Source organism: Cucumis melo, chromosome 11 (assembly GCF_025177605.1).
Source record: "Cucumis melo cultivar AY chromosome 11, USDA_Cmelo_AY_1.0, whole genome shotgun sequence".
NCBI lineage: Eukaryota > Viridiplantae > Streptophyta > Magnoliopsida > Cucurbitales > Cucurbitaceae > Cucumis > Cucumis melo.
In genome coordinates, this window is record NC_066867.1 from 539,488 (window position 1) to 558,963 (window position 19,476).

At 34.7% G+C, this 19,476-nt stretch overlaps 1 protein-coding gene across 1 annotated transcript; it reads left to right on the forward strand.

Annotated features, from left to right (window-relative positions):
• Window positions 1-1,973: 1,973 nt before the first annotated feature.
• LOC103499636 (callose synthase 5) lies at window positions 1,974-17,977 on the forward strand. The gene is made up of 44 exons (XM_051091651.1): window positions 1,974-2,264; window positions 2,634-2,672; window positions 3,353-3,582; window positions 3,681-3,781; window positions 4,923-5,044; window positions 5,143-5,239; window positions 5,336-5,446; window positions 5,530-5,658; window positions 5,751-5,843; window positions 6,055-6,146; window positions 6,519-6,645; window positions 6,764-6,901; window positions 7,010-7,086; window positions 7,165-7,243; window positions 7,332-7,457; window positions 7,555-7,669; window positions 8,241-8,575; window positions 9,526-9,578; window positions 9,691-9,751; window positions 9,854-9,935; window positions 10,015-10,064; window positions 10,187-10,273; window positions 10,685-10,807; window positions 10,918-11,008; window positions 11,104-11,192; window positions 11,289-11,449; window positions 11,847-11,970; window positions 12,050-12,144; window positions 12,256-12,370; window positions 12,481-12,632; window positions 13,088-13,197; window positions 13,292-13,417; window positions 13,494-13,562; window positions 13,754-13,943; window positions 14,054-14,165; window positions 14,252-14,371; window positions 14,465-14,580; window positions 14,656-14,739; window positions 15,177-15,289; window positions 15,374-15,603; window positions 15,716-16,513; window positions 16,665-16,715; window positions 16,808-16,993; window positions 17,485-17,977. The coding sequence occupies exons 3-44, from the start codon at window positions 3,399-3,401 to the stop codon at window positions 17,710-17,712; spliced, it is 5,742 nt and encodes a 1,913-aa protein (XP_050947608.1). The 5' UTR covers window positions 1,974-2,264; window positions 2,634-2,672; window positions 3,353-3,398; the 3' UTR covers window positions 17,713-17,977.
• The last annotated feature ends 1,499 nt before the right edge of the window (window positions 17,978-19,476 follow it).

A 19,476-nucleotide genomic window follows, 5' to 3' on the forward strand; every position in this document is an offset into this window, starting at 1 on the left:
GGTTATTTTGTCATTAAAATAATATTTATTAATTTTTCTTTTTAGAGTATAACATTCATGTAAAGAAGAAGAATTGAACTCTTGGCTGAGGTTTAGGGCATAATCCTTAACCAATTGAGCTATATATATCCCACATAATATTTATTATATATTTATTTAGTTTATTGACTTCTAAATTCTTATTAAATTATATATATATCAATATATCTTTGAAGAGTTTCTTAGAATGAGAAAAGGGATTTTTTTTATTCTTGTTTGGTCCAACTTTTTGATTTTTTTGGTTCTTTGCAATAGAGTAAGTAGCGATGATTAGATGCAATCAGAGACGGTATCTAATCCCATACTCTATTTATACACATAATAAATAAATAATTTTTTCATAGAAATATAAAATTGATACATGACAATTTTTTTATTAGACACTAATTGTGACGTGGTTACATATGATATCACCCTATGACATCAATATTTTCATATCAATATCTTTGCTTGAAGAAACATCCTAAAAACCAGCTCATATGGAAGAAGAGAATCCACCGTATTAATAACAAATATAATTGAATGAAACTTGATCGAATAATAATAACAATACTAATATTTTTAGACTAATTTATTGAGTAGTTGAACCAAAAAATATGAAGAATTTTATGGAGTAAATTAGTTTAAGAAAAATAAAATGTGAACTTCTTAGTCTAAGATAAACTTTGGGGGACAATTTATTCTCTTTTTTTTTTTTTTTTGTGAATAGGAAAATATTTTTGGGATTTAATTGAATCGTACCTTAATAGTCTTTATATACCAACAACCCACTAACTAGATGTAATGTATAAGGTTGGAAAAGACCAACCCTAACTTTGGAAAAAAGAAAAATATTGTAGCTTTTACACCATTATAAGATTTTCTGTACCGTCCTTTTTTTTATCATATATGTTGTGAGAGAATCAAATTTCTATCTATATATAAACTTTATATTAATTAGATGAGTTGTTTCTCGTGTTGGCATATCTTTTTTTTATTATTTTTAAATAAATAAATCATTTATGTTATAGGTTAATTTAATGAATTAATATGATATAAGAAAATAATCATAGAATAAAAAATATTACTTTCAAATATAGCAAAATGAACTAAAAGATTTACAAAATATAGTAAAATTTTAGATCTATCTTTGATGATACACTAATAGATTTCTTTTAGACATTAATGCTAGACTTACGTGTCTATGAAGTCTATCATTGATATAGGATATCTGAAATTTTTCTATATCTTATAAATATTTTCAACAATTTTGCAATTTTAAAAAATCCAAAAGTATAGGAGAAAATATTTAATGAGATCTATACGATGTGGTTGCTCTTATTAAGAAGCGTAGATTCATAAATCTGTATATTCTTATGATCACCGAATACATTTTTGGAATTATATTTTTTTGTTTTCATCTTCTACGTATATATCCAATAATCGAAAAATTGTGACTACCTCCTGAAATCATTTATTTATCTTTGATGTGAAAGAGTTAAAAGAAAGACAATTATAAATAACTCATCAACAATCACTGAAGGAGCCGTCTAAAAAAATTATTAAGAGAGTACTAGTCAATGTTTAGCTCACGGTCAACTACAAAGATCGGTGTAATTGAGTTGAATTGATTATTTTTACCAAATCACTAATTCATCCAACTCGACATAATCTTCATTTATTCGATATTTGTCGTTATTTTATTTTAGAAGAGAGAGAAAAAGTAAATAACAGAATCTATTGAGAATTAAGGTATGGTTGTGTTGTTAAAAGTTGGGGGAGAAACTTAATTAATTTATCCTTAGAGATAATTTCATTAGTTTTAGAAAGCAATTAACATGCACGTAGATCTGTTGTGATAACCCCTAATTATAATAATAATAAATAAATAATTCATTGTTGCCATAATATATAAAGAAGGAAAAGGAAATGGAAATGGAACGGTGAAAAACTCGGGGCGTTGAGTTTTCTATTCTCTCCGCCACGTGTCCACAAAATAACTGCAAGAACTCACGACTTCTTTCCCTCCCACTGACCCTCTCCTTCACCCAGCAGTTTTCCGGCGACCATGGACCACTTGCGGTGACACTACGACGAGCTCCGACAACGGCGACCATTCTTTATGTGATCACGTTGATGGTGTTACTCAAGAACTCACGATTCTCCCTCACTTTCGACAAGTTCAACGACGATGGAAACTGCATTGGACGGAAACATTCATTTCGTTGTTGTTTTTGGAATGATAAGTGAGTATAATGTTTCGATTTCGTTTTAGAGTGATTGTGATTGTTAATGGATGATCGAAGATGAATCTCTCTATTACTCTGGCTATACTGGTTCTTTAGGAGTAAATTCTTCCTCTTCTAGTATCATTTACTTCTTTTAATTACAATAGCTTAGTTCAATGGTTTCATGATTGTTGCATTCCTCTTCAGCTCATCGGAGCTGAATACTTTAGTAGATAATGGCTTCTCTCTGCACATTCTTGCTTTATTGAACTTTTTCCCCCTTTGCTTCAATTGTGGACTGACCAAAGGCCATTTCTGTTTGCATCTGCAAACAAATAAAATAAATATGAAGGAAGAATTTAGCGTTTGTGTTTTTTCTTTGTGCAGGTTTGTGAGATTTTCAATTCAATATTGAGTTTAAACAAGGTCAGAGCGTACTCTGTTCACAACTAATTTGTTAATCTATGATTTTTTTTTACCATATTATCCATTGCATTCTGTCATATCTCTATTATGCTTTCGCTGTAACAGTTGCTGCTGTTGTTTCCGGAAGGAACAGAATCAAATTTTATATTCAAATTTGTTAGGTTGATAAGTCTTGTGTGCTTTTAAGCTAATATTTGTCCTCTTTGCTTTGATAAGTCTTGTGTGCTTTAGCTTTAGTTGATTGAGTTTTATCAATTTGTTTAGTTGTTTGAGTTCGAAAGTTTGTAAGTTCTTATTTATTTTCATGCATTTTGCCCAATTTTTTCAATTGCATTAGTCTTTTTATCTTCGGTTTGATAAGCTTTAGTTGATTGGGTTAATAAAGTTGTTTATGGTTTGGTTTGCTGGTTAATACTGAACCACATCTTTTTCTTCTTTTGGTCATTGTTGTTAATGTTCTGTAGGTTCAATGGTTTCTTGCCAAATGCATAGTTCAAGTATTATTTTTTGCATCATCCATCTCTCAACATTATTGCGTTTTCAGTTTCAGATTTTGAATACTTGTAGACGTAGAGTATATAGTAGCGCAAAATGCTTTGATCTGGATGTGATTGTTAAGGTTGTTCTTGCATATAGATTAATCAATCGATCTCATTTGTAAAAGTGTATCTATGGCGCAGGGCATGATTTGAAGAGGGATATACCGCAGCGGTGTACGTAAGAGTGATGTCGACACTAGAATCTGGTCCGCAAGGGCTGATGCGATGGCCATCTCGTAGCGCCGCTACCACAATGTTCTCAACAGAGGTATTTGACAATGAGGTGGTTCCATCGTCTCTTGCTTCCATTGCTGTCATTCTTCGTGCCGCTACAGAGATTGAAGCAGAACGCCCTCGTGTTGCCTATCTCTGTAGGTTCAATCTATATAAAATTAGTTAGCTTGATTTGATCGGATCATTATTAATAAAATCAATCGTGCCTTTTTCATTTTCTTGCATGCCAAAATAGGTCGATCCTATGCGTTTGACAAGGCCAACAGGTTAGATCCCAGCTCCCGTGGACGTGGTGTTAGGCAATTTAAAACAGCACTTTCACAAAGATTAGAAAGGGTACATACACAGGACTCTCTTACTTTTTAATTATTAATTGCTCCATTAATTTTCTTTACTTGCATTACTATGAATTTCTTTCCCCTATCTCTCTCCCCTTTTTTACGGGTAGATGAATAACATATTTCTTGCATTACCATGAATATTCTCTTGACTTCTAAAATTTTATTAAATTATACAAAAATTAATATATTTTAAATTTGACAGTTTCTTAAAACTCTTTTCGAACCCTTTGAGGGTTTGGCTACACCATGATGAATAAAAAATCGAAATATTATAAAGTAGTTTAAAAAAACTAGAAGTATAGGATTTTTTTTAACATAATGAGGCCACAACAGCGTGGTTGCCTCTTGTTGTTAGAATGTAGATAAAAAATCTATATATTTTCAATAATTATTGAATAGAAATTTAGAGTACTTTTGTAGTTTCCCTCCCCTGTTATCGAATAGTTGAATACTAACATTGTGGCTTTTCTTCTTTTTTTTTTTTTTTTTTTTTTGAGGAGGAAATCAACATTGTGATGACGACCTCCTCAAATCATCTATATAAAGAAAATTATTGGATGGATTAAAAGAATGTGTTTGACTTTGACACGGAAGAATTAGGAAAATACAATTATAAACCTATCAATAATCACTTGAGGCATAAAAATTATTGAGCTCTCACTAGCATCATGCTCTGTTTTTTTTTCCCTCACAATATTATATGGGTGAATAAATCAAATTTCTAACCTGAGACTAACAGTACAATGTAACTCTCTTTAGTTATAGCTCAATTAAAGTACTATATTAGCGACCACAAGATTTGTAATCCAACTCTTGTTCAACTTTAGAAAAAACTGTCTTTGGTAAGAAACTGTCTTTAGTAATGACAATAGCGAGATGTGGATTCCAAATCTCCCTACATTTACAAATTCTCTCCAACGTATAAAATTACGAACCACATTGTGGCGGCCATCTCCAATAATTTCTGAAGGCATACAGGTTCATTTTAAACCTGGACCATTTAAACAAGGTTACGTGTGAACAGTATCATGCAGTCACGATATGAGACAAAAGATGGATTCTGCTGTGTTTTCCTGCCATGGAGTCAGAAGGCTGTAAAATACTCCAATTTGATTTGACGTTTCTCTTTGGTCCAGGAAAACGCATCGAGTCTTGCATCTCGAGTGAAAAAAACAGATGCTAGGGAAATCGAGGCCTTCTACCAGCAATATTATAAGCATTATCTCATTGTTCTTGATCAAGCAGAGGAAGCTGACAGGTACTCGTGTAAATTTCCCAACTTTCATTCATAATTTGTTTTGATGTGTATATATCCTCTATCTGAATGCCAGTTTTTTCCTTCTAAACTTTTGGCAGAGCCCAGGTCCGTAAAGCTTACCTGACAGCCGGTGTGCTTTTCGAAGTGCTTTGTGCCGTTAATACGAACGAGGAAGTTGAAGAAGTTGCTCCCGAGGTTCGTTACATTTAGTCTCAGCTGTCTAATTGATCTTACTGTTTCGCCTAATTGGTTGCCACGAAGATTGTCTAAACTAATGTTCTACATCAATAGATTATCGCTGCAGCTAGGGATGTCCAAGAAAAGACTGAAATTTATGCACCCTATAACATTCTACCTCTTGATTCTGCTGGCGCTTCCCAGTCTATAATGCAGCTCGAAGAGGTTTGCCTCCTGCCATTGATAATGTGCATCATGTTATCATACCAAATTCAACCTTAATTTTGTTCTTTTTCCGTTCCTTTTAGGTTAAGGCTGCTGTGGGTGCCTTGTGGAATAGTCGTGGCCTGAACTGGCCAAGTACGTTTGAGCAGCGCAGGCAGAAAGCAGGTGATCTGGACCTACTGGATTGGTTAAGAGCAATGTTTGGATTTCAGGTACGTTTTTCATAACAAGAGGCAATCAATTCTTATAACTGTCTTAAAGGATAAACAATATCGATATGCAACTGACATTTTTGTGGATACAGAGAGATAACGTTAGAAATCAGCGGGAACATTTGATCCTTCTACTTGCTAATTCTCATATAAGGCTTCACCCCAAGCCTGAACCTCTCAACAAGGTACAAAACGTACTTGTATGTGCAAATCATGCCGTTTTAAGGATATGTATATCAAATATACTTGATCCAAACGTTGAGTTCACAAATTCTCTAGTTTATTTATATGATTTTCTTCCTGGTGCATAGTGGATCTTCTTGTTTATAGAATTTTGGAATTTTTTTTCTTTTCCCCCCTCTTTTTTGAGCATATTCTTGGGTTCTATAAATGCAGCTTGATGAACGAGCAATTGATGCAGTAATGAACAAACTGTTCAAGAATTACAAAACATGGTGCAAGTTTTTGGGACGGAAACATAGTCTAAGGTAAGACATCGTTGTTTTATTCTAAAGATCCCCATGTGCTTTTGCAATTTTATATTCAAATTATTATGACTGGTGGGGAGACGTGAAAACTGTGGCTTTATCTGATAATGATTTGTTTTTAGTTTTATGTTTGTGAAATTTGTGTGTTTCCTCCCAATTTTCTCACTAGGTTTTCACTTTTCTTATAAAAACATTTGTATTCTTAGTCAAGTTCTAAAGACAGAATTTACATCTTTTTGTTTTTAATTTTGGCTTGGTATTTGAAAGCATAGATAGCAAGTGGATGACAAAACAAGAAGTTTTTAAGTGTTTAAAAGCTTAACTTTTAATAACTACACGGCGCCTAAATAACTAAAATCATTATTTGTCTAGGCTCCCTCAAGGTCAGCTGGAAATTCAACAAAGGAAGATACTCTACATGGGTCTGTATCTTCTCATATGGGGTGAAGCAGCAAATGTTCGCTTCATGCCAGAATGTTTGAGTTATATATTTCATAATGTGAGACAATTTTTTATTTTTTGCATGCATATGGCTTTTCTTCTCCTTTCGATTGTACTATAGAATTTGTTAATATATTCCCTTAGCATTATAGTATTCGAACATTCTTTGTAACTAGATGGCATATGAACTTCATGGTCTGTTGGCTGGAAACGTGAGCATTGTTACTGGTGAAGATATTAAGCCTTCCTATGGTGGGGATGACGAGGCTTTCTTGCGAAAGGTTATCACTCCCCTTTATATGGTTATTGAAAGGGTAAATCAGCCAAATCCTTAAGCTACATATAACTTTATTTTGGCCTAATACTTGAACTACATACCATTTAATTTCAACACAATGACGGTTCTCCTTTTGATTTTCCAGGAGGCCAAAAAGAGCCAAAATGGAAAAGCTCCACACTCAACCTGGTGCAACTATGATGATCTAAATGAGTACTTCTGGTTAGCCTGAAAAAAAGACTCGACCTTCCAGATACTATTGGTTTTATCTAGTTTTGAATGTTACTGGTTACTTTGTAGGTCATCTGATTGCTTTTCTCTTGGTTGGCCCATGCGGGACGATGGTGAATTTTTCAAATCAACACGTGACTTAGAACAGGTCTTTTTATACTTTTTTGTTAAATTCTTAATCCCTTGTTCAAACAGGTTTGTTTGTCAACACTTCACTGAAAAAATTGTTGTATTAGGGACGAAAGGGACCACAAAGAAAATCTGGAAGTACAGGAAAATCTTATTTTGTTGAGACCAGGACATTTTGGCACACATTCCGAAGTTTTGATCGTTTATGGACCTTTTATGTACTAGCTCTTCAGGTATCCAATTACAATGCATACAAATGACTGTTTTCATGTTGCTCTCCTGATTTGGGGTTCTTCGCTCTATATTTAATCTTCAATTTGTTTGTTACAGGCAATGGTCATTGCTGCATGGAAAGGAGTTTCACCACTGGAGATTTTCCAAAAGGATGTCTTGTACTCCTTATCAAGCATTTTCATCACTGCTGCTGTGCTTCGTCTTCTTCAAAGTAAAATATTGTCATTCAAGAGCCTTGATGCTTTTATATGCTTCAAATATAATATCCCAATTAGCAACAACAAGTGGATACTATATTGTTTGAGTTGTAATAAAAAAAAATATCTGAAAGAATTTGATACAACTCCTTCTCCATTTCCCCTTCTAACTCCCGTTGAGAATCTGTAAGACACCTGGTTATAATAGAGTAAGCTATTAGTAGAATATTGATATGGTTATTAGAAGGGACAGATTAATAAATAGTGAGTAAATTGATTAGAGTGTTTAGTTGAAAATAGAGGGAGTTGGTTGGGAGCGAGGGTGTGGAGAATTTTTTGTGGAATATAGCATAATTTCATACAAAATTTTGCATAATGTTCACATAATCGCTCTATGAAATATGTGGTTAAATCACTAAATCTTCCTATATGATATGGCTATATCTTTATTCGGTATTTGTATGCTTGAAAGTTTGAATGAATTATACCTGTCGAAATTGTCGAGGAGGGGGTTTATGGATCCATTTTTTAGTGTAGTTTTTTGTTTATATATTTACAATAAATGACATGCATCTTTTAATGCAGGTATCTTGGACTTAGTTTTAAACTTCCCGGGATTTCACCGCTGGAAGTTCACTGATGTGCTAAGGAACTTTCTGAAGGTTATTGTCAGTCTTGCCTGGGCTATTGTTCTTCCCCTATGCTATCTTCACACTTTCAAGATAGCTTCTGAGAAATTCAAAGACGTGCTGTCGTATCTTAACACATTGAGGAGCATTCCTCCTCTATATATAATGGCGGTTGTTCTATATCTGCTACCAAATCTGCTTGCAGCAGTTCTATTCATATTTCCAATGCTTCGACGTTGGATTGAAAACTCAAATTGGCACATTATTAGATTCCTACTTTGGTGGTCTCAGGTAGATATGCTGCTCAATTTTCTTTCTCTCTGTTTCTCTTCCTCCATTCTATTGTCCATAAATGCTCCATCAATTAAATACATTTTGACCACTTCACGATTCTGATCAAGTGTATATCTTAACTGCTATTGTCATGCACCTCATTAAATTAGTGATGATTTTGCTGAAACCTTCTTTTCTTCCAGATTAAAGAATACACTCTTCTATCTTCCTAATTTTGAATCTAGCTATAGGAATTAGGATAAAACTTTGGTGGCTAACTGATCGAACACCAGTGTGGTATTTCTACTTTATTGATATCTCAAACGTAATTACAATATAAGGAAGCAAATATAGTTCTTAATCCAAGCACTACGAAAACACTCCTTCCCTAACCAAAACAAACTTCTAACACAGAAACAGAAAAGAAGAACAAGAGAAACGAAAATACAAAATAACAAAGAACAATGGAACCTGATCCTTCTGCTCCTCCTATTTCTCAAGGAGTGAGGCAGCCCTTTCCTTCACCAAAATTCTGCACACACCTCTCTCTCCTATCACCACGGCTTATAACTCCCACTACTAACTAACTGCTGGCCCCACCACGATGGTCCCCTCCTCCCTTATTTTCCTCCTCCTCACGTGCCAACTTACCCTTATTTCTTCTATTATATGTGAAAAAAAATGGTGGCTTAACACTAACTAACAATCGTGATCCCCATGTGTGGTGTCCTTACACCAGTAAATTGTCTGTAACATATTTATCCTTTTTGCCTTTTCCTTCGATTTTTTACGAATATGCAACCATTAGAATTGTGCAAGACCATTTTGACTTTATCAAGTGGAAAAGACCTTGTCTCATGACTTTGGTTCATTTATGTTATTAACTGTGTACATAAGCTTCTTGTTGGAGGTCTGCAATATGCTGGGTCTCGTGGAGAAGTCCTTGATAACTGTGTCTCTTTCTACAGCCAAGAATCTATGTCGGAAGAGGAATGCATGAAAGTCAATTTGCACTTATCAAGTGAGTTGGCAGATTATGGATCTCATTTTTTCTTTGTTATTTATGAAATCGAAAATTGTGTTTTCTTGATTAGTCAGTATGTGCTTCCTTGTATGACATTCTCTGAATTTAGGTATACCATCTTTTGGGTGTCACTTTTGTGCTGCAAATTCACCTTTAGCTACTTTGTTCAGGTAATAAATTTTTGAAATGGCAAGGATAGTAATTGCAGTAGTTAAATATATTAAGGTTTTGGTCACTGTGCCCTCTAACCTTTTTATATTTAACCCCTTCAGATAAGGCCATTGGTGAAGCCAACAAAAAATATAATGAGTATCCATCGAGTTGAATATGAATGGCATGCATTTTTTCCTAAAGGTGTTTGTTTCCTGTCCAATCAGTTCACTTTAATATTTTGATTACTTTTGCTTGTGCTGAAATTATCTTTTCCATGTAGCCAAGAACAACTATGGGGCCGTTATAGTACTCTGGATGCCAATTATTTTGGTGTGTTCTTTATTCACTTCTTTTTCTTTGTTTTATTTTGTAACTGTGCAATGTATGGAAAAAGTTTCATTTTTTAAATTTGTCTTGAATAAAGCCTCTTGTACCTTTTCATTTAAATGCAGGTATATTTCATGGATACTCAAATTTGGTATGCGATATTTTCAACCATATATGGTGGTTTCATTGGAGCTTGTGATCGATTAGGAGAGGTGATATTTTGCTTGTTTAACTATTATTATTCTATTTTATTCATTGATCTTATGAAGTAACTCATCATCCTTAATGCAATATCTGTTCACATATTTTCTCCAACCTTCTATTGGCCTAGCATCCACAATTATTTTGGAATATTCTAATGTCTCAAACTGGTTTAGAAATTACTACTTACTGACCTGTCAAAAGATTATGCCGAAAGTAGTTGTTTGAATCATATCTTTTGGGTTGAAACTATTCGATTGTACTATTTTTCATTTAGCAATATAATTGTGCATTCAATTAAAGTACAAATGTTTCTCGTGTTGATGGAAGAACTGTTTAACAATGCTTATCTGAATCACTTATTTTAATTACCAGGTTAAATGTGATTGGTTTAACTTGATTGATTTTTCTTTTAATTACAGATACGAACTCTAGGTATGCTTAGGTCTAGGTTTCAGTCCTTACCGGGTGCATTCAACACATACTTGGTGCCATCAGATAAGTCTCAGAAGAGGGGATTCTCTTTCTCAAAGCGTTTTGCTGAGGTTGCTCTTTTATTTTTGGAAGTTTTCTTTTATTACTACATTGCTCTAAGATGTATAAAATCGGAGGTTCAAGCATTATTTCTTTAGTAATTTCTACTTTTTTTGAGTAGATTACAGCCAGCAAGAGAAGTGAAGCTGCCAAGTTTGCACAGTTGTGGAATGAAGTGATATGTAGTTTTCGGGAGGAGGATTTAATAAGTGACAGGAAAGGCTATATAAACTAAGTTATCTTTTATTTCTTCATTCCAAGCATCCTTTTAATTTTATTTTTAAAATTAAACTTGTTTTCAAATGAAACAGGGAGATGGATCTCTTGCTAGTTCCTTATTCATCAGATCCCAGCTTAAAAATAATCCAATGGCCTCCCTTTTTACTAGCAAGCAAGGTCGATATGGTCCCTTATGTTTAATTTTATGTATATCTTACCTTTTCATTTTTCAGGCATACTTTAGCAATGGTTAACAACTCTCTACTGCTACAGATTCCAATAGCATTGGATATGGCTGCTGAATTTCGATCCAGAGATTCTGACCTCTGGAAGCGCATTTGTGCAGATGAGTACATGAAATGTGCAGTGATAGAGTGTTACGAGTCTTTCAAAAATGTCCTCAATGTTTTGGTGGTTGGAGAAAATGAGAAAAGGTTCGAAGCTACAGTTCCACTTATTGAACCAAACATCATCAACTGTTCAAAGTTTTTCTTTCCTGCAAAGAAAAAACATGAAAAGGCTTAAAATTCAGTTCTATATCATTTCTAAAACCAAGTATTGCATGTGTAGGGGGAACTTGCAGCCTTGTGATTTTGATAAACAATAAATTTTCATCACTCCCGAAAACTATTAATGTTTTATAATGTCAATGAATTTCATCTATGGTTGTTTATAGGTCACCTGCCAATGCTTTTTGAGTACCAATCATCCAGGGTAGAAATAATGCATAAACTGCAATTATGTTTCTGCAAGATGCGATTACTAAATGGAGAAATGAGTACCTATGTCAATTGTTTTTGTGAATTCTAATTCCACTTTTGACTTTTACAGGATTATTGCGGCCATTATTAAAGAAGTTGAAGATAATATTTCAAAGAACACACTTCTAACAAACTTCAAAATGAGTCCCTTGCTCATTTTGTGCAAGAAATTTGTGGAACTCATGGAGATCTTGGTCAGTTATGATGCAACTCTGAAGTATCTATTGATCTATTACTTCAGATTGGAAACTTTGCTCTTGTTTCCTGTTTCAGAAAGATGGAGACCCATCCAAGCGAGATGCAGTGGTGCTTTTGCTGCAAGATATGCTAGAAGTTGTCACTAGAGATATGATGCTGAATGAAGACCGGTTAGGAAATTTAATTTGTTCAATTTGAATTAAATATATTTATGTCTACTGCCATTCTTCAAATGGTTACAATATGCTAAAATGGTCACTTTCCTTTGTTATATCTTTCAGTGAAATGGCAGAACTGGGTCATAACAAAGACTCTGGAAGGCAACTCTTTGCTGGTACTGACGCTAGACCTGCCATAAACTTTCCTCCTTCAGTTACAGCTCAATGGGAAGAGCAGGTGGGAATACTTAAAAAAAATAATAGTACTTTCGAGATATCACCTATCATTTTATGATTTTAACCCATTAATTGCAATAACACAATCTTGTTTTTGTGGGTGTATGTCAGATTAGACGCCTCTATCTACTATTGACTGTGAAAGAATCTGTCACTGAGGTTCCCATAAATCTTGAAGCACGAAGAAGAATTGCATTTTTCACAAATTCTTTATTTATGGATATGCCACGTGCTCCACGAGTCCGTAAGATGTTATCATTCAGGTTGGTTTTCTTTAACTCTATAGGAGCAGATAGTATGTCTCTTCTATTTGGATAAGTTCTTTCCAAATTTGAGATAGGATACATCACCCATTTTCTAGAGTATGGTTGTCTTTATAGCTGATCTAAGATTAAAGATCTCAAAGGTTACAAACTAAAATAAGTTATAAATATTATGGGCCAGCTTTATTAAGCACACATTCAAGTTTCATGTCTTATCATAGCAGGAAGTTTTTTTTTTCTCTTTTTTTTTTTTTCTTGAATCTTTGATATAAAAATTAGAGATATTATTCTACCTTTTCACACTTCCTACAAAAATTAAATGTTATGAATATACCTCAATTCCTTTACTTGGTAATATTTTTGGGTTGTCGATGCATTATGACTCCAAAATAGAGTGAAAAGATGGGACTGTTCTATAACTGGCCCTGGGATGGATATCTTTTGGTTGTTCACAGCGTTATGACTCCATACTATAGTGAAGAGACTGTGTATTCTAAAACTGATCTTGAGATGGAAAATGAGGATGGTGTCTCCATCATATATTACTTGCAGAAGATCTTTCCAGGTGAGTGATCTATGGAAATGACCCGAATATCTCTTGGTTCTTTGATAGGTGACTTCTGTGTGACTTATTTCATGCACATTTGCCTTCTTGCTAGATGAATGGAACAACTTCATGGAGCGACTCAATTGTGAAAAAGATAGTGAGATTTGGGAAAATGAAGAAAACATATTACACCTCCGTCATTGGGCGTCCTTGCGAGGACAAACTCTATCAAGAACAGGTAGCTTAAATGCATTACTTTTACCTTTGGGATCATTTACACATCTAAGTTGTTGGCATTAACACAATTATTGCAGTTAGAGGTATGATGTATTATCGAAGGGCACTAAAGCTTCAGGCATTTCTTGACATGGCTTCTGAAAGTGGTAAGCATGTACATGTTAACCTTTTTCGAGCAATTTGCAATCATATTTACTTCTCAAGAAAGCTTGTTTATCATTCTCTCACTCATTGTGTGGTTGGGATGTCTTGTTTTCGTATCAATTTTGTTTCTGTGCTCTCTCTGATGAGTGCTAAATAACTTTGGTTTTCTTAATGATTGCTTCGATAATGATAGAGATACTTGAAGGCTACAAAGCGATCACAGTTCCATCAGAAGAGGATAAAAGAAGCCAGAGATCCTTATATGCCCAATTAGAGGCCATGGCAGACATGAAATTCACATATGTTGCTACTTGCCAGAATTATGGAAATCAGAAACGAAGTGGGAATCGTCGAGCTACAGATATCCTGAATCTAATGGTTAAGTATGTTCCCAAACTCTTTAGAGTCTTTGGGATAATGGTTTTTCAACTTGTTTTTGCTTGATGCAATTCGCAAATAAACATTTTTTCCTTCACTTTCTTTTTGGGCACAGCAATCCATCTCTTCGAGTGGCATATATTGATGAAGTTGAAGAGAGAGAAGGTGGAAAAGCGCAAAAAGTATACTATTCTGTATTGGTCAAAGCTGTCGATAATCTTGACCAAGTAATAAGAAGTTGAACTCGAGGATTAAAAATGTTAATTCACCTTACAATTGGAGTAATCTTGTTATTTTCTGCTCTTATTTAAAGGAAATCTATCGGATTAAGCTACCTGGTTCAGCGAAGGTTGGAGAAGGGAAACCTGAAAATCAAAACCATGCTATAATTTTTACCAGAGGTGAAGCACTTCAAGCCATTGACATGAATCAGGTAAACCATGAAAAGCTAGATTTTGCTGCTTGCTTTTTTTTACGATCACGTAGATGCTGAATAATGGTGGTTAACTTTCGGGATCCCTTCTAGGATAATTACTTGGAAGAAGCATTCAAAATGCGAAACCTTTTAGAAGAGTTCAATGAGGAACATGGTGTTCGTCCACCTACAATTTTGGGTGTGCGCGAACATATCTTTACTGGAAGGTTAGGTTATTTCTTAACAAAAGCTATGAAAAGTTGTTATGCCTTCTTTTTCTAACTTCGTTTCTTCCATTCCAGTGTTTCTTCTCTAGCTTGGTTTATGTCAAATCAAGAAACTAGCTTTGTTACTATTGGTCAGAGGGTTCTTGCAAGGCCTCTAAAGTATGCTTTCCTTCTTGGCGTTAATTTATTTTATATATCTTATCACCCAACATAGATATTATTCAGATATGAGCGAGAGTTTTGGAAAAACTGCATCCAAGATTCTTAAAGCTGTTGGTGGAGATGTACATATTTCAAAATAAACAAATTACATTTAGAAAGTAGTTTAAACAAAGCACTACTGAATAATTCAAAACATTTGTAGAATTAGAATATGTTGGTACTTGCATGAACAAAATTTTAATTCTAATTCTCTTTGTCATGACTTAACATGAAAAGATTAACTTAATTTTTTTTTTTTTGGTTGCACAATGTTGAATATTTGGGAAAGAGTAATACTAGATCGAACATGAATCTTTTGATTGCTTTGCGGTCGGCCCACTAAATGTCAGCATATTTTGTTTACACATCGGTAAACTTGTATTGCCTGGTTCTAGGGTAAGGTTCCACTATGGTCATCCAGATGTTTTTGATCGAATATTCCATATTACTCGCGGGGGCATTAGCAAAGCTTCTCAAGGCATCAACCTCAGCGAGGATATCTTTGCTGGTATTATTCTTTACGCATCACTTCCACTCGTCAAGTGAATTTTTCTTCTCAATTTTTATCGTCTTCAAAAAAAATCCCCAACAGGCTTCAACTCAATGTTGAGACGAGGAAATATAACCCACCATGAGTATATTCAAGTTGGTAAAGGGAGAGATGTCGGTCTTAATCAAATCTCTCTTTTTGAGGCAAAAGTAGCTTGTGGTAATGGAGAACAAATTCTTAGCAGAGACATTTATCGTTTGGGTCATCGTTTTGACTTTTTTCGCATGTTGTCTTTCTACTTCACAACAGTTGGATTTTATGTTAGCACAATGGTAAGTTTTCACCTTTAAGTGTTCTTATACCTCTTGAACTAATCTGTACGTTTGATTTGCTTTATAGCTCAGAAATTTTCTCCCGTGTATTGATTATCTTCTTGTCATGCAGATGATTATCATTACAGTATATGTTTTCTTATATGGTAGACTTTATCTGTCATTGAGTGGATTGGAGAAGTCCATAATGAAATATGCTAGGTCAAAAGGAGATTACCCTTTAAAGGCGGCCATGGCATCTCAATCGGTTGTTCAGTTAGGTCTTTTAACTGCCTTGCCAATGATCATGGAAATTGGACTTGAGAGAGGGTTCAGAACTGCAATCGGAGACTTGATAATCATGCAATTACAACTAGCATCCGTTTTCTTCACCTTCTCTCTTGGCACAAAGGTGCATTATTATGGGCGCACAATCCTTCATGGTGGGGCAAAGTATAGAGCTACTGGTCGTGGTTTTGTTGTGCGGCATGAGAAATATGCTGAGAACTATAGGATGTATTCAAGGAGTCACTTTGTCAAAGGACTAGAGCTTATGATATTGCTTGTAGTTTACCAGATATATGGGACAGCTGCTAGTGATGCTATAGCTTATATTTTTGTCACATTCTCAATGTGGTTCCTGGTTGTTTCCTGGTTGTTTGCCCCTTTCCTTTTCAACCCTTCTGGTTTTGAATGGCAAAAGATAGTCGATGATTGGGATGATTGGTCAAAATGGATCAACAGCAGAGGTGGTATTGGTGTGCCGGCAAACAAAAGTTGGGAGTCTTGGTGGGATGAGGAACAAGAGCACCTTCAGCACACTGGATTAGTTGGATGCTTCTGGGAAATCATACTATCTATCAGATTCTTTCTCTATCAGTATGGAATAGTGTATCATCTACACGTGGCTGGAAATAATAAAAGCATCGCGGTAATCCTCTTGGTTCTAGGGAACAAACAAATAAACCGATTTTTGTTTAAATTAACTTTTTGGCATTTTCTTGATTTCATATATAGCACAAGCAGGAGACTTGTTGACTGACCATTATGGCGACCTCTTTGTTTTCTGTTATCATTTTCAGGTGTATGGGTTATCTTGGCTCGTCATTGTTGCCGTGATGGTTATATTGAAGGTTAATGATTCAACTCCAATGACTTGTCCTGCATTAAAGAAACCTTATTTATTTCCAGAATTACTTACTCACTAAGAACGCTTGAACTGCAGATTGTGTCCATGGGTAGAAAGAAATTCAGTGCAGACTTCCAGCTGTTGTTTAGGCTTCTGAAGCTGTCCTTGTTTATTGGTTCAGTGGTGATCGTAGCGATGCTGTTTACGCTTCTCCATCTCACAGTGGGCGACATTTTTGCGAGCATTCTAGCCTTCACGCCCACTGGCTGGGCTATTTTACAAGTATGTCACCTAAAAGCCCTTTGCTTTTTAGTCACTCTCTAACTACTGTCCCTCATTTGGGTAGTATAACTATTAGCCTTTGCTCATGGCTTTCCATTACTGCATATACACGTCTTAAAATATATTTATTCCCTAATATGATGGATATAACTTGCCACTAAATTTACGCTTTTAGGTACTTTAAACGCATAATAATTATTAATTCATTAGTGTTGTATCTCTAAAACAGAATTCTAAACGAAACCAAGAATTTGCTGTTGACAACTGCTAGATAATTCCTAGATTTTGTTCTTTGATCATAACATATGGAAAGATGCACCAACTCTCTTCATTTAAGAAAGAGTATTCCAGATTATTACTCAAGATCAGGATTAAAATTTTGAAACCGATACATGAGAGAAGTCGAATTCAGGTAACCTAGGAAAGCATGCATTATGTTTAAGTATAGGTCACTTTTTTTGATCGAGAGTGTTATTTTATGGTGGTTGTAGATAGCACAAGCCTGTAGACCTATTATGAAAGCAATGGGGATGTGGGGATCAGTGAAAGCTCTAGCTAGAGGGTACGAGTACGTGATGGGCGTTGTAATTTTTGCACCCGTTGCCATGCTTGCTTGGTTCCCGTTCGTGTCGGAGTTCCAAACCAGGCTTCTTTTCAACCAAGCATTCAGTAGAGGTCTCCAAATCCAAAGGATTCTAGCTGGTGGGAAGAACAAGTGAAATCAAAATGAAATCTCATTTGGTATGTTAGATTTGAAAAGAAGAGGAACACAATGTCTCAACTTCTCGTAAATATCATTAAGCTCAGATCATGTTGAACAAGATGGAATTTGCATTGCTAATCTTTTACCATAGAAGCCTTATTATGTACAATAGTTTACAATGTAATATTAGCATAGCTCAATATTGTGCATAATCATTTAGGTATAATGTAAATAAACAACCACAATTTTTACTCTATATCAAATCATAGTTATACTTGTAACTCATTCCTTCATGAACTCTAATGGCTCTTAAATCTGAATTCTTATATAGTGGGAATAACATAAAATAATTAAGAAAATTAGTAAAGAATCTACTCGAAAGTCTCTAGAATTAAATAATGTGAAAAACCATTAAAATAACATATAGAATTTTCCGGAGATCTTATCTACGAGAGGACTCTTGAAGTTTTTTGTATTGTTCTCACTACTCTTTATTCTCAAACTAGTGAATATAGAAAGGAGATTTTGACTATAGATACTGCACCAAATCTTAATGTTTTACCGTAATGGTTTGAAACTAAAGTCACAAGCTATTTTTATAGTTTTTGGACTCATCACTTCAAACCTTTTCGATGTGAGATTGTTACTCTTTTTAAAATCTACTTAAATCCTATAAATTTCACCTTTGAAAGAGTTGTTACTATCCTAAAATTTTAGTTCGTTTCAAGATTGAATGAGGTCAAGGTTCTTGGGACTATGGCTACTTGGAAGAGTCTGGATTGTGTTTGGTCTTCTAATGTGATTATTTTGGTGGTGTTTGAGCCTTGAAATGGTCCGACTATTCAACGATATTTCGGTGGATTTTTATGAGGTATCCTTCTTGGTTGAGGAGGTTAAGTCAAATGTGAGCAAGTTGGGTCTACTACTTTTTCCCATGAGCAGAAGGGAAACAATTACTTGGCAAACTCATTTGTACGTTAAAGGTGTTGTTTGAACAAGATTTGTCTTCTACGTTGTCTTGTCACCGAGAGTGGTTTACGTTACTTGTGTCTAGTGATGTTACTTTAGTAATGTCAAAAAGTCTTGAAATTTCACATCTAACTAGTAAGTGACCTTATTTCGAGGAATGCCGAAGTTTTTCCCAAACAAGTTGAAAAGTGAAGCCCTAGACTCACCTTTTATTTTGGTGTCCAAATTAGTCTTCCAATGATTTTTTTTTTTTTTTTATGCTCTAGACCTCTTTAGATTAGGGATTCTTTGCTTATAAGTGTGGGATCATATGTTTGACAAGGTTTATGGTAGAGAAGAATGAGCTACCGATCGCAGTTGCTGCTCCTTAATGGTCGATTAGGGGACACTCAAAATGTTCAACAAATAGGCAATGCTATAAACTACAAACAATGACCAAATTTTGGCTAGTGTCAAAAGGTCTTGAAAATTTACATCCAACTGGTAAGTGGCCTCATTTCGAGGAATGTTTAAGCTTTATCTCAAGAAAGTTGAAAAGAAAAGACCCTCAATCAGTTTTTATTTTGGTGTAAAAGCTAGTCTTCCAAGGATTTCTTTTCTTTCTTTCTTTTTTTCCCGCTCTAAACCTCTTTAGATCAAGGATTCTTGGCTGATGAGTGTAGGATCATATATGGTAAGGACTATGATAAAGGAGAATGATCTATGAGTCGCGATCACTACTTTTCAGTGGTCGACTAAGGGGGCACTAAAACCGTTTGAAAAATGGTCAATGCTATAGCCTACAAAAAGGACCAAATTTTAGCCACGTTAA

Excerpts from the sequence above, each read along its gene's own strand:
- LOC103499636 (XM_051091651.1), top strand. The coding sequence starts at position 3,399 with ATGTCGACACTAGAATCTGGTCCGCAAGGGCTGATGCGATGGCCATCT. Across the intron at positions 12,145-12,255 it reads ATGATGCTGAATGAAGACCG|TGAAATGGCAGAACTGGGTC; the intron begins GTTAGGAAATTT and ends TATATCTTTCAG. Across the intron at positions 15,604-15,715 it reads GATTTTATGTTAGCACAATG|ATGATTATCATTACAGTATA; the intron begins GTAAGTTTTCAC and ends CTTGTCATGCAG.